Genomic DNA, 14,489 nt, shown 5'->3' with positions numbered 1-14,489 from the left:
CCAAGGATCAAAAAGTGTACATGGGACAAACAGAAGATTCCATAATGAATCAGATCTATTTCCATAGCCATATGATCTTCAGTACTTTAGTGAAGAGAACCTAAAGACAAAGATAACCCACTATGTATCCTTTATAATTCAAATGGTACAGTGTAAACAGCTCTCATTACACTGTAACTTCTGGTTTTTTTTCATCAAATCCTGTCATCTTTTAGTTTAAGAAGTCCTTTAAATACTGCTTAATATGAATAATTGGATTGGCTAGACAGATCAGATTTTATTGTTCAAAACTGGGCAAAATTGGGCATAATACCTTGGATCACCACCTCAAAAAAACTTTTTTGTCTGGATAGAAAGAAAATGATATCATTTAAGAGACAAAAATGGTAACTTTTAACCAGTTTACCTGTCTTTCAAAATGCTTACATTGATCAGACCAGCCTGGATAACAACAGTACAAAGAGAGCTGGTGCATGCACTTGACCGCCATTAATTACCAGGTTTACCATTCTTTATGACTTTGTATTTCAATATTTAACAGTTCAGAGTACATTAGGATATGTGTGCATACCATACTTAAGAATCATTTTATGCCACCATCCAACACCATACTTAAGAATCATTTTATGCCATCAGAAAGAGATTTTTTAAAAAAGATTCTCAGACTGGAAGACTAACTGAAGTAGTCAAATATGTCAACAATAAATACAGTATAACAAACACATTCCTAAGCTTGTCAATGGCTTGGGTCAAATTTAACATCATAATTCAAAAGCACCCAAAGAACATATCCTAACAGTGAATTAGTAGTACCCTTTCATATTAAATGAACTGCACTATGTTTTAATTGTAAATATTGATATATTAGGCATTTTGAAACTTAAGGAAGTAGAGTTACATCCTTGAAACACTGTATAAGGAATTTTGTAAGATGCATTACCTTACCACTCACAGTTGCTCTGATACCAACTCTTATTAAAATCATTTTTTCCATCTGTGGTTGTCCCATCCCATAATATGTAATAATATTAAGATAGTTTTTTAAGAAAAGGTAAAATCATGACTCCTTCAAATATAAAACCAAACCCGTGTTCAAGATTTTATTTAACTCAAAATGGAACCAGGCAGAGAAGATAAAGAAAATCCCAGAATTAGACACTTTAGAGCAGGAATATTGAAATAAATGTGCAAAAGGAGGCAAAACTTCCACTGAATCTCTAAGAGAGAGAATTCGCATGTCTTGACAAAAATTATTTAGCATTGATGTCACTTACCTAGTTTACATAACTGAAAAATAGCTTTTTTAGAATTAGTTAATCCAAGGGGTGTTAAGATAGAATCTAAACTATGTAGTTTTCCATTGAAGCACACACTTCCCCCCATAATAATATAATGCACAGCACCTGTCAGGGATATTAACCATACATACCCACTCAAATGCTCCCTTTCCCACCAAGCTTATTAAAATAATTGTTTGTGGCCACAGTTTCTTCCCTTCTCATTTATCCAATACACAGCAATCTTGTTTCAAAACTCCTATGCTGCTACAGCTGTCCACAGTCTCATCATACGCATTCTTTGCTATTGCAATTTTCTTGAATATGGAAGATTAGCTGAACATGCATTAAGCTCAAGAAACTCTAAAGAAAATCAGATAATGTAGACAAAAGTCTAATTTCTAGGCTGGCTGCACATACCTTGTTCAAGAAGCGCTGGCAGGATCTTCTTTTGTAGAGCTATGTTAGCTTTCATTTTGCACAGCTCTAGACATCAGAACTCATTTCTAAACACTTCTATGCAGCTCAAGAACAAAAGTAGCAGAAATGCAAGAGAGAAAAGCTAATTCCCACTTGGTGACAGAGCACTTAAGTCTCAGTGAGCAAACAAGGAGGAGTCAGCCTTGGTCACTTCCCCCTCCAGCGGCCAGAGAGCGGAAACACAAAGCCAGGCCAGTGTCACTCCAGGGATTGCGGGAACCTAGACAACGCACCATCCTGGGCTCAGCGTCTACCCACCCCTCACCCGAGGTGCTCTCGGTTCGTAGAATGTCCAGTCCACAGGAGCGGCAACATGGACTTGTCTTTGGGACTACAACCAGCAAGAGCTCCCGCCTGCCCCATTTCACCTGCACCCTTGGGCGCCCGCCTCCTTGGCTACAGCACCACTGTCCCTAGTGTCCGCCGACTGCCCACCCTTTCACTTCTCGTAGAGACGGCGTCCCCGACAACGCCTCGGGAGAGAACCTAACCAACAGGCGAGGAAGTGGCGCCAGGCTCATTCTTCCAGAGAAGTGACAGAACTAACCCTCAGCCTACAATCCTGACCAGGCCGAGTCCGGGGCGCCTCGGGCCGCGCCCCCGGCCCTCTCCGCCCCGCTTTCCCTCCCGGCCTCAGCCCCGCCTCTCACAGCACTCTGGTGGTCCCATCCGGGCGGCGGGCGGCACGGATCAGGCTCCTGGTAGAAGGCGGCCGAGCGACATCTCCGGCGACCCTCAGCAGGAGCGCGTCGGGTAGGGCGAGTCAAAGTCCCAGGAGACTGGAGTGACCAGCTGCAAATGCTCTGGGCTGCGAAACACCGGCTTCCGCTCCCGGCCAGAGCTCACCAATCAGCGCCCGGCTTTCTCCGTCATTTCCTCCTAGAAGGCAAAGCCTCTGGCGGAAGAGGCTTCCGGAACGGACCCGGAAGGGGCAGGTCTTGTAGGCGAGTCCAATCGGCTAGGAGCCTCGTGGAAGCTGAGGTGAGTCCTGGAGGTGCGCGGTTGGGGCGGAGAGCGTTATATGCGGCTCCGATTTTGCAGATTCTGGCTGAGGCGTTCGTGATGTCAGCAGCAGCCGAGACGGGCGTGTTTAAGGCCGGTTGCTAGGGCTGGGGGAACTCAGGTGACTACGGGCGTCCCCACAGCAGTACTTGGAAGCCCCTCAGCTACTCGGCGCGGTTGCGGGTGTTGAGCAGAGCTGCCTGACCGTGCGTATGCACGAGGTTGCCTGAGGATGATCTGACCGTGTGTTCGGTGTGTGGAACCCTCCGTCACCCTCTCCTGACCGAAGACTCGTTTAGGAATGTGTGGCAGGTCTGTTACCACGGTCCAGGCCTTCAGTGCATCATGGAAACATCGTTTTGGGGGCTGTAGGTTAGGAAGCGGAGATGATGGGGTCTCGGAAGAAGGTTTGGTCGTGAACTGTCAGAAAGGAGGCGAAAGCTGTTTACGTGGAACAAAGTGAACAGTGCAAGTTGTATGGGAGGTAGTTTAAATATCGAGGCGATGAAAAAAAGGCTGCGAGAATTGGGCTTACTCGAAAGGAAGTGGGCCTCAGAAGATAACATTGGTTAAAAGAAGTAGAGGAGAACATGCATGTGATTCTAAGTAAAACGAATAATATGAAGAATACAAGGTCGCAGGACGAGGAAGGAAACTAGCCAGCCTGACAGAAGGTTTATTCGAGAAATACGGAGGTTAGATAGGATGAGTTTTTGGAAACTGGCAAACGATTTAGCCTTTCCAAGGCTTTAGGATAGGGAAAGCTCATTTGAAAAGATTAGTCGGTAGTATTATGACGTTTAAATGAAAAGAGTGAAAAACATGGAGGCGGAGGTGCTAGGTGGAAAATCAGTGCAGTAACCCAGTGATAAAGAGCTGGAACTGAAAGTGCTGGAGAGAAAGGGATCCCGTTTCAGAGTAACAGTCAGGTGGAGTTGACTAAAGAGAAAGAGGCAAAGAGAAGCAGTTTAGCATAGTGGTTAAAAGCAGAAATTTTGGAGTTAGACTGGCTGGATTGGGATCTGGCTTTGGCAATTAGCTGCTAAATGACTTTGGGTTAGCAATTTACCATCTCTGGGTCTGAGTTCCTTGTCTGTAAAATAGAGATAGGAAGAGTGACTTCCCTTGTAGTGTTATTGTGGAGAATTTGTTTATTTATTTTTAGAGACAGAGTCTCACTGTCACCCAGGCTGGAGTGCAGTGGTGTGATCATAGCTCACTGCAACCTCGAACTTCTGGACTCAAGTGATCTTTCTGTCTCAGCCTCCCCGAGTGCGTCACCATGCCTGGTTAATTTTTTAAAAAATGTTTTGTAGAGATAGGGTCTTGCTATGTTGCCTATGTTGGTCTGAAACTCTTGACTCCCAGGCCTTGGCCTCCCAAAGTTCTGGCATTACAGGCATGAGCCACCACACCAGGTCCTTATGGATAATTTTTTTATGCTCATATTTACAATGTGCTAGAGGCTTTTCTAAGTGCTTTGCATTTGTTAGCTCGTTTCATTAATTGCTGTATGTAATTAAACAATTGCATAATGTTATCAGTTACTATAGCGTAAGTACTCTCTAAATCTTGGCTGCTATAGTAATATTTTTTATTAATGACTCAAAGGTTATTAAATGGTTTTGAGCCTGAAGAGCTGGGAAAATTGTGTCTTAGTGTCAGAAAAAAAGAGAGGGGTACCAGAAGTAAGGTAGGCTTGGTTATAGACATGTTAAATCTGAAACTATAAGGTATTCAAGTGGAGAGGTTCAGTAAATATTGGAAACTCTATAATTAGTATTCATGTAGGTGGACAGGACTGGAAATAGACAGATGGGAGTCCCTGGACCTAGGCATGCTATATGAATTCTCCAAGGAAAACACTGTAGAAGGAGGTGGTAGATGGCCAAAGACAGACACACATAAGGAACAACTACAGAGTCTGGAGGAGTAAGAGGAATTGGGAAAGAATTAATCAAATGGCCTAGGCTAAGAGCATTATCATCATGTTAATATTATCTTTCCTTGATTTTAAATTGGCTTTATGTTGGTTCCTGTGAGAGAAGCAATGAGGCTAGTAAGTGATTATTACCAGAAAATATTATCAGAGAGTTGAGATTGAATTTTTTTTTTTTTGTTAAAGTAGACTAAAACAGCATTTGATAATTAGAAAGACCCTGTAGAGTTAAACCAACCAACCAAAGAAACAAAAAACAATAGCAGAAAGAAACAGCTCCTCATAAAAGACTGTAACTTTATTTTTGTGTGTTTTAAGTTGCATGGGTGTTTTTTGGGGATACTTTTTACTCTTCCATGTAAAGAACAGATGGGACTGATTTGTTATCTCCTTTATTCACCTCTTGTCTCTTTTATAAATAACCAGTGGATTATGGATTTTCAGTGAATTTAATAAAAGTGCAGAAATTATGGCATCTTTCCAAAAGTAGTGTGCCAAGTTGCTCAACCATTTTCTATGCCAAGGGTAAGTGGCTGCTGTGATTTTGAAATGAAGGACAGACTTTCATGTACTAGTAGTTCTCAAAGTGTGGTTCAAGAACTGCAATAGCAGCATCACTTGGAAACTTGTTAGAAATGAAAAATTCTAGGCCCTACCTCAGACTTATGAAATCAGAAACAGGTGCTGGGAGAAGAGATGAGATGGTGTTTTCTAGCAATGTTTTCATAAGCCCTCCAGGTGATTTGGATGTATACTAGAGTTAGAGAACCACTGTACTGAGAAGGTAAGTACCATGAGATTAGGGATTTTGCCTTATTAATAGTGTATTTTCAGTGTCTAGAATGGTGCCTGTCTAATTGGTAGGTTTTCAATAGATATTCACTGAAAAATATGTTCAGTCTCAGACTGCCAATCTCTGTGTAAAAGCTTTGATGCTGGTTGAATGGGCAGAAGTAAATTAGTTTAGCTGCATTGAGCCTGTAATGTCAGATATGCATGAGGTGGGCATGACAATGTGACTAATTTGGAATTTGAGGAAGGAGGGATTATATTGAGTCAACAGTGAATAAAAAATGAAGATGTCCAGGTATTTTAGGTCAATGATTCATTTAAAGTAAATAAAGATTAAGAAGTCACAAGTTACATGCTTTTAATGACATGATAAACAGTTGGTGGTGTTCTGGCACAGTGGCTCACACCTGTAATCCCAGCACTTTGGGAGGCCGAGGCGGATGGATCACTTGAGGTCAGGCATTCGAGACGAGCCTGGCCAATATGGTGAAACCCCATCTCTACTGAAAAAAAAAAAAAAAAAAAAAAAATTAGCCGGGTGTGGTGGCACATGCCTGTGGTCCCACCTACTTGGGAGGCTGAGGCAGGAGAATCGCTTGAACCTAGGAGGCAGAGTCAGCTGTGAGCCGGGATCCCACCACTGCACTCCAGTCTGGGCGACAGAGTGAGACTGTCTCAAAAACAAAAAACAGTTGGTGTTTACTAACCTAGTAGAACCAACGCACCCAAGGAGCTTAGTTTTCTTTGTTTATATGCACAGATTGCCTCACCTGTGACATCAGACATCATAACATGGGGCTCACCAAGCAGTACCTACGCTATGTTGCTAGTGCGGTCTTTGGCGTTATCGGCAGCCAAAAAGGTAATATTGTCTTTGTGACGCTTCGTGGTGAGAAAGGACGTTATGTGGCAGTACCAGCTTGTGAACATGTTTTCATCTGGGACTTAAGGAAAGGAGAGAAGGTGAGCCTAAAGTGACCAGTTTGATACTGATTTATTGGTACTTGAGGATGGAGAGGTAGTAGAAGTGGGGGAGCTCTGATTTATTTATCATGAGTTTTTTTGTGTGTTTGTGCCCTTAGAAGAGAAATCTTTTTCCTTTAGGTCTAGCTAGCCAAGCATCAAGTTCCTTTGTGTTCTTCTCCACTAAATTCTGAAAACCACAATGAAATAGGAGCTTATTTCTTAGATGTCTGTTTGTTGGAATATTTACAGGTCATTATTTGTAGTAATTATTTATTCCTGATGTATTTTTTTTCTACCAATTCTATTTTTCAAGCTCGACTTATGCTTATAGCTGGTTATAAAATATTAGGCATGTAAAAAGAAGGTTAGTCTATGTTGGCAGAATCTTTTTCTAATATGGATAATGCCCAAGTGTTGTTAAAGTAGACTTTGATACTTTGTGTGACTGAATTCCCTAAGCCTATCACTTTTGCCAAACCAAATACAGGCGTTTTGATATTGTCCATTCATTTTGTGATTCCCAAGAGGTTACTACTTTGATTCTTGTTGCCACCAAGACTCCTTTGTGGTTAAAACCACTGCAGTACTCTGTTGCCATGCAGATTGTTTTCTTATAAAATGGGTCTCAGTTAAAGGAATTTATAACCCTTTATTGAAAATCAGGTAGTGTTGTTCTAGGGTTAAGACTTAGATTAAAGGGATTAAATTTATTTTATTGCCTAGGGAGTTTTTATATGTATTACATCAACGTAGGGCTTTGGAGAAAATAATTAAGCCTTTTCTTAAATATTTCATTGCCTAGTACAAATACTAATTTCTATATTAAAAAACTTGAAATGGATTGTGGAGTTTCATTTTTATTCATAAGAGTAATTTGGAATTATTGGTGCTCTTAATTTTACTGTGCCTGAGTATTCCTATGCTTTTCCCTTGAGTTCATGCTTAACTCTTCTACATTGTTTTTAATTTTTATGATTTCAGATTCTTATCCTTCAGGGGCTTAAACAAGAAGTTACTTGCTTATGCCCCTCCCCAGATGGGCTGCACTTAGCTGTCGGGTATGAGGATGGGTCAATCCGAATCTTCAGTCTCCTGAGTGGGGAAGGAAATGTGACCTTCAATGGTCACAAAGCAGCTATCACTACCTTGAAGTATGATCAGCTAGGAGGCAGACTGGCATCTGGGTCCAAGGTGAGCCTTTGAATCAGCCCAGGCTTTGATCTATTAAAGGAATGTAAGGCTTATGCTGAAGGAAGTTGTTGGCAAAAATTGTCAGGTAAAACAATGGGCTGTCAATATACAAAGTAGTATAATGATAGAAATAGAGTGAGGAGAATGGGTGTGAATTGGGAGGTTCATTTTGTTTCCTTTTGTTCATTTTGTCATACTCTGATAAAAGCCTCTTAAGTGTAAGAATAAGATGAAGAGAGCCATGATAACTCTTATTGTGGAAGTGCTATGCAAAACAGTAAAATAAGGAAAGAAAACAAAGACTGGAAAAGAAGAGACAAAATAATAATTATTTGCCATTGACTTCTGTAAAGTCAGTAGAATTTCCTATATCTCAAAAGTCATGAGTTAGAAAATGTAAAAGATTCCATTCACAACAGATTAAGTTACAGACATAAAAATACCATGAAACTTTAGTGAAGAATGGAATAGAAGACTTTTATAGAGATATAATCCATGTTCTTGAATGGGAAGACAAGGTATTGAAAAGATGGTAGTGTTTTCTAATTGATTTATACAGCTAAAGCTATGTTTAGACATATGTTTATATACATACAGATATATTTAAATAGATATCTTAAAGGTTTTAGTTGTTACTTAGACTTGACCTAATATGGAAAAGCAAAGGAATTGGAAACACCAAAATTTGGGAAGAAAAGAATAATAAAACAGGGGTTTTAGATATTAAAATGTCATATAAACCCATAATTTAAGAAGTATCACATTGATACTTCAATACAAGTATCAATGCAAAATAGATTATTGCAACCAAATGGAAGTCTCAGAAACACATCCATGATTACATTCCTAATCAGTATATTTTAAAGACGACGTTTTTAATAAGTAGAAAAATGATGGATTACTTGTAAAACAGTCCTTAGACAATTGGCTATTTGGGGGAGATTTTTAAATTAAAGCTTTACCTCATGCTATATACCAAAATAAAACAAAGATTAAAGACTTAACTATTAAAAAATAGCATTTTAAAGTAAACTAGAAAATATGTAAGTAAATATCCGATAGCAAGGTAGAAAAGGACTTTAAATGTATTAGCAAAGAAATAAATTAAAAAAGGAAACTGTTGGTAGATTGGAATACTTGAAACATTTGTACATTAAAAACAAGTCAGAAGACACTGAAAAAGTTAAAATATTTAATATTTTCAATATAAAAAGAAAGGATTAGTATCATTCATCTATTAATAACTTACAGTCAAATAAGAGATGACACCTTAAGAATGACAGACAAAAGAAAGACATGAATTGGCAATTCAAAAGAGATACTAATGGCCAATAATCACCATAAAGCATGTAAAATATTTCTCATTTGTATTTATAAATGTAAATTAAAATAAATATTAAGACTGAACATTTTTTACTTACGAGATTCGTAGTAGTTTTTGAGAAAACTAATAATAGAGTTAAATGAATGGGGAACAGGCCTTGTCATACATATCCCTGCTGGTTCTATAGATTTACCCAACCTGGAGATCATTTTGATGGTATGAATCCAAAACTTTAAAAATAAACATACCATATAACCCAAGAGCTTTTCATTTTAGTTTTTTCTAATCAGAGATACATACAAAAATTCGTATATAAGAATGTTCACTTCTGCATATTTATAACAGCAGAAGGTTGGAAACTACCTAAATGTCTAAAACAGAAAAATTTTTAAATAAGTTGTGCTATTGCTTTAGAATTGATTATTATGTGATCATTAAAAATGTAAACACTCTGGAATAACATGGAAGAAATGGAAATAATATTTAATGAATAAAGAAAAGGTTGTAAAATGATATGAATGGCATGATTTTAGTTTTCTAATAGGAAAATAACCTGGATTATACATAAAGACTAGAGCAATAACAATATCTGGGGATTATTTCTGGATGGTGGGAATAAGGCTGGTGTTTATTTCCCTGGACTTTCCCCATGCTTTCCAAATTTTCTGTAAGGACTGTGTATTGCCTTTTTAATAATTAAGTCTCATCGTTTGTCAAGTTGGGCCATATATGGTAAAGAAAACTATTTTTCATCTGTATTATTTGATCCCTTTAGGACACAGATATTATTGTATGGGATGTGATCAATGAAAGTGGTCTGTACCGTCTAAAGGGGCACAAGGATGCCATCACACAAGCGTTGTTTCTACGAGAAAAGAACCTGCTAGTTACTAGGTAAAGAAATAATGGTTTAATTTCCAGTTATTTTCTAGGAAGAGAGAATTTGCTTTATTCCTTTACTCATTTCTCTCATGAGCAGTGTGCTCATGCTTATGCATTAGTTTTCTCTCCTGTTCTCCTGCTTTCCTTCTTTCCATTTCTTCTAAGTAGTATCGCAGAGCTATCCAAAGTTATATTATTTTTAAAATCATTTTTCTAATTTGTCATTCTTTTCTCTTGATATCAGTTTTTCTGTGTTTCTTAGCCTTTTGAAACTCATTATAGAATGAGCTTTGTCTACCTTCTAGATCTCTAGAAAGCCAGGAATCAGAATATGGAGCAGAGGGAAGATATGAATACCAGGTGTTAAATTCGGCTTGCCTTTTGAGGAGAGATGTACTGTACTTCATAGGCCTTCTGAACACCTATTAGGATGAACCATTTGAAATTTTTATTTGTGTACATAAAAAATCATCAAATATCAACAATTGTATGTTGTTCAACCTAATATAATAATGAATATTCCTAAAGAATGGCCACCTAGGAAAAGCTGGGATACCAAGGTTTGCCAGGCATTAATTAGAGGAACCATAGTAATGACTCAGAACAAGCTGTGAGCGCTAAATGCTTTACCAATGGTGAATTTGTTTCTGTGGGATAGGATACAGGTAAATTAGTGTCTTGTTCAGATAACACAGATTCTGTAAGAGAATGATTCTATAGTTCTAAGAGAAAAAATATGTATTACAGCTTAGGGAATATAAAGGAAAAGAAATAACACTGTAAGGTGGGGTTATATGGGATGGACTTTGTAAATCAGGTTTTTGAGCGGTGTTTTTTTCCAGTTTGCTCATGAAGGAGGATTATATTAGATTTATGTAGTGAGGAGGTAGGGAAGAGGTGTTTGAGCAGGAGTAGTAGAGGCCATTGGCTGCGAGAGGTTATATTTAGGGGGTTAAGAACAAATAAATGGGAAATTTTGAGAATGCTGCCAAAGAGCCTGATTTTGATTCTACAGGGAACATTGAGCTAGGGCAAATATTAAAAATTAAGGTTATCTGACAGTTGCACATTGGATGGGATGAGAGAACAGCAATGGACAAAGAGACCAAATGAGAAGCTGTTAAAATAATCCAGGTAGTAGGACTTAAGTTCAGGTTGGTATACAGAAATGGACTAGAAGGAGTCAATACTTAGAAACTTCACAGAGGAGGCATTTTCAGGACAAGAGACTAACTGGACAGGAAGACAAGGGAGTGGGAGAGGTCTTAAGATGTTTCCATGGTAGATTGTCTGAGGGAATGCCAGTGCTGTGATGATGGAAATGATAGGAGGAAGGCATGATGGATCAAATTCTGTATTCTTTGGTACTCTGCATCTAAAGTCATTCTTGTGCTTATAGGTGGAACATTTTATTTTCTGCACAGGAATAACTACAAAGAAAGTTAGGATTCTTTGCTTTTCAAAAGTAAGATCAGAGAGAATCAGTGCTTTAGACATTATTGAAGCATATGTTCCTTTTAAAGCAACAGTGAGTTTTGGATCTCCCTATTCGTTGAATGAGTTTTCCTAAACAGGATATATATTTTTTTCCTGTTCCTTCTTTTAGTGGGAAAGATACCATGGTGAAATGGTGGGACCTTGATACTCAGCACTGCTTTAAAACAATGGTTGGCCACCGGACTGAGGTAAGCGTAGGGTCATGGGCTTAGGGAAATAATGGGAAGGCAAAAGGGAAAAGGTGGTGTTCTTCTCTTCCCCTTTCATGGCTCTTTGTTTTTACTGCACACAGTAATTATCATATGCCATCTTGAGGGACAGTGAGGCTGGTTTGATGGAAGCAATGCCAGCCATTGGAGCAGATACTGCTGCTCTGACATGCAAAAATTGGCCTTGCGTGGTTTTTAATTCCTGAGTTTCATCATTTCTAAATAATAAGTGTCCACTTTTATGAATGTAGGGAAGTTTAATGATATTATATGTGCAGCACCTAGCTTACTGACAGGTAAGCAGCACATGGTAGCTGTTACAATAGTTACTTGAACACAGATCTATTCAGTTGAGTTCAGGGACTGTTTTTTATACATCTTTGCATCCTCAGTGCTTTATTCATATCAGGCATTCAGGAAGGTAATACCTAGAATTAATGACAAGAAGTTTAAATTCTTTGTTGATTTGCAACAATATTATTTTCATTATTTAATTCCCGGATACTTGAAGCTGAAAGTTATGCAATGGACATTAGTGGGGCACCTTTTATTTGCTAGACACTGCTAAAAGCAAAGAAATAGAAGACTTAAAATCATCATTTGAGTGGATTCTAGTTAAGATTTATGCTGAACAGCCATTATCTTAATTTGATTATACGAGGTTAGAGACAAACTCCTAGTATCACAAAAGTAACAATTTCACTGCAGGCCATTTTTTTCTCTGTAAAAGTGAGACTTCTCTTAGTGCATTTTGAAAGGGTTGTCGATATGCCTTTTCTTTGCCTTTAAATTGCTAAAGACATTTCACTACGGTGTAACTTAGACTTTTGGAACGTCATATTATGCTACCTGGAATCTCTTGAAAATCGTATTACTCAAATCTTTTTATATTTTATAGGTATGGGGGTTGGTTCTGGTGTCAGAAGAAAAGCGACTCATCACTGGGGCCTCAGACAGTGAACTGAGGGTATGGGACATAGCTTATCTGCAAGAGGTAATTACTTCTTAAAATCATGGGCAATATGTTTAGAAGTTTCATAAGCACCTTGGATTTAGAATCAGATGTAATTATTGAGTACTTCACATCATATTAGAAGGAATTCTATCACACCAATTAACCTGCAACACCTAAAAAAGCTTTTCTTCCTTATATGCTCATTATCCTTATTTATTTGAGCTCAGGTTAGCTTTAGGCTTACAGCTTCTGGTAATACTAATGTTTTAGTTTGTGGCACTCTTAATCAGGTATTCTTGGACCTTTGGGTGTCCATGGATGGCTTTCAGAATATCTGTGAACCTTTCCCCTCAAACATATATGTAGAATTTTATGTTTATAAATATGTATATTCTGAAAAGATCTATAACTTTTTCTTAGACATTCAAAGAATTTACATAGAAGAAAAGTTTGCAGACCTTAGGTTTAGCTGAATTTTGGTGTATGCTGTGTCCAGCAGCCATTTCGATGGGAGTTACATTAGTAGGCTAGGGGTTATCTTTTCTTTATTTAAGGAGAAAATTTATCAACCTGTCTTGCAATGCTTTCGCAATTCCTAATGCCAATTTGAATTTTTCGTTCTGTAATATGGTCAACCTTTCACCTAAATACAGAGAAAATTTTGAAGTTAGTGAAGAGTGGGGTCATTATTTTTTCACCATTGTCACTAAACAGTAGTCCTTATGCTATAGAAAGTTTTTGGAGATAGTATAATCAGTAATATTTTGTTTGTATATTATGTAGTCAGTTTTTAATAAGTTCTGATACCTGCCCTGCTACTGAAGAAGTTTGATAAGGGAGATCACTGATTAGAAGCTATTATTGGCCATAAGAAAGATTTCTAAGTCTTCAGGATTAAGAGTTACCTCCTGGGCCAGGCACAGTGGTTCATGCCTATAATCCCAGTACTTTGGGAGGCTGAGACAGGAAGATCACTTGAGTCCACACACAAGTTTGAGACCAGCCTGGGCAATATGGCAAGAACCTGTCTCTACAAAAAATTTAAAAATTAGTCAAGCACAGTGGTGCGTGCCTGTGGTTTCAGCTATTTGGGAGGCTGAGTTGGGAGGATGGCTTGAGCACAGGAAATCAAGGCTGCAGTGAGATGTGATCATGCCATTGCACTCCAGCCTGGGCGACAGAGTAAGACTGTCTCCAACAACGGCAACAACAACAACAACAACAACAATAAAATGCCTTCTGGAACATACTATTTCAGCTTTTATTTTCTCATTTTTATAAAACAGATTGAAGACCCGGAAGAACCAGACCCCAAGAAAATCAAAGGATCTCCTGGAATACAAGATACTCTTGAGGCAGAGGATGGTGCCTTTGAGACGGATGAAGCCCCCGAAGATGTAATTCATTTTCGTTTCTTAAGTTTAATTGTGTTGAATAGTGGGAAAGTAAGAATTGCAGATTTTTAGGGAATCATCACTTTAGGGAATATTTTTGTCACTTGCACTTATTAGAATTATATTTTTTTCAGAAGTTCAGCAGAACTTACATCTAACCTTCATCTGCTCTTGCTTCTTCTGTAGCGAATCCTTTCATGCACAAAAGCTGGTTCCATAATGCGGGAAGGAAGAGACAGAGTTGTAAACCTTGCAGTCGACAAGACAGGCAGGATTCTTGCTTGCCATGTGAGTATCATACTTAGGAGAAAATAACAAGGACTAGGCTGTTCCTTCCAAACACTCATTCTTTCATATTCAATGTAAAGATGACTTTTCTTGACTCATGTTAATAATTCATTATATGGTACTGTGTGGACCTATAATCTCTAGCTTTATTAGCATAACAACAAAAATATTAATAATTACTATTAGGTTGGTGGAAAAGTAATTGTGGTTTTTGCCATTTAAAAAGTAATAATTGCAATTACTTTTGCACCAATATTATTATTAGCAACCATTTATTAAATGCTTGCTCTTCT

At 38.3% G+C, this 14,489-nt stretch overlaps 2 protein-coding genes across 4 annotated transcripts in view; one reads left to right on the top strand and one right to left on the bottom strand.

Moving 5' to 3' along the window:
* The window catches only part of GDAP2 (ganglioside induced differentiation associated protein 2), a 95,139-nt gene extending 92,518 nt beyond the window's left edge, over positions 1-2,621 (bottom strand). The window contains exon 1 of the mRNA XM_054467013.2: positions 2,408-2,621. The gene's annotated coding sequence lies outside the window, so the exon portion shown is untranslated. The remainder of the gene's footprint in view (positions 1-2,407) is intronic.
* A 3-nt stretch (positions 2,622-2,624) lies between these two features.
* WDR3 (WD repeat domain 3) overlaps positions 2,625-14,489 on the top strand; it is a 30,799-nt gene continuing 18,934 nt past the window's right edge. The window contains exons 1-8 of one of the 3 annotated variants that reach the window (XM_054466991.2): positions 2,625-2,738; positions 6,251-6,453; positions 7,438-7,647; positions 9,747-9,865; positions 11,460-11,538; positions 12,458-12,553; positions 13,801-13,911; positions 14,095-14,196. In XM_054466991.2, the coding sequence (XP_054322966.1) occupies positions 6,283-6,453; positions 7,438-7,647; positions 9,747-9,865; positions 11,460-11,538; positions 12,458-12,553; positions 13,801-13,911; positions 14,095-14,196 (888 nt within the window). In that variant the 5' untranslated portion in view covers positions 2,625-2,738; positions 6,251-6,282. Of the gene's footprint in view, positions 3,072-6,250; positions 6,454-7,437; positions 7,648-9,746; positions 9,866-11,459; positions 11,539-12,457; positions 12,554-13,800; positions 13,912-14,094; positions 14,197-14,489 lie in introns of all 3 variants that reach the window. The other 2 variants (XM_054466970.2, XM_054466980.2) reach the window with 2 other exon arrangements.

Source organism: Pongo pygmaeus, chromosome 1, assembly GCF_028885625.2.
Source record: "Pongo pygmaeus isolate AG05252 chromosome 1, NHGRI_mPonPyg2-v2.0_pri, whole genome shotgun sequence".
NCBI lineage: Eukaryota > Metazoa > Chordata > Mammalia > Primates > Hominidae > Pongo > Pongo pygmaeus.
Note: the sequence above shows the minus strand (reverse complement) of the source record. Positions and strands in the feature narration are given on the sequence as shown.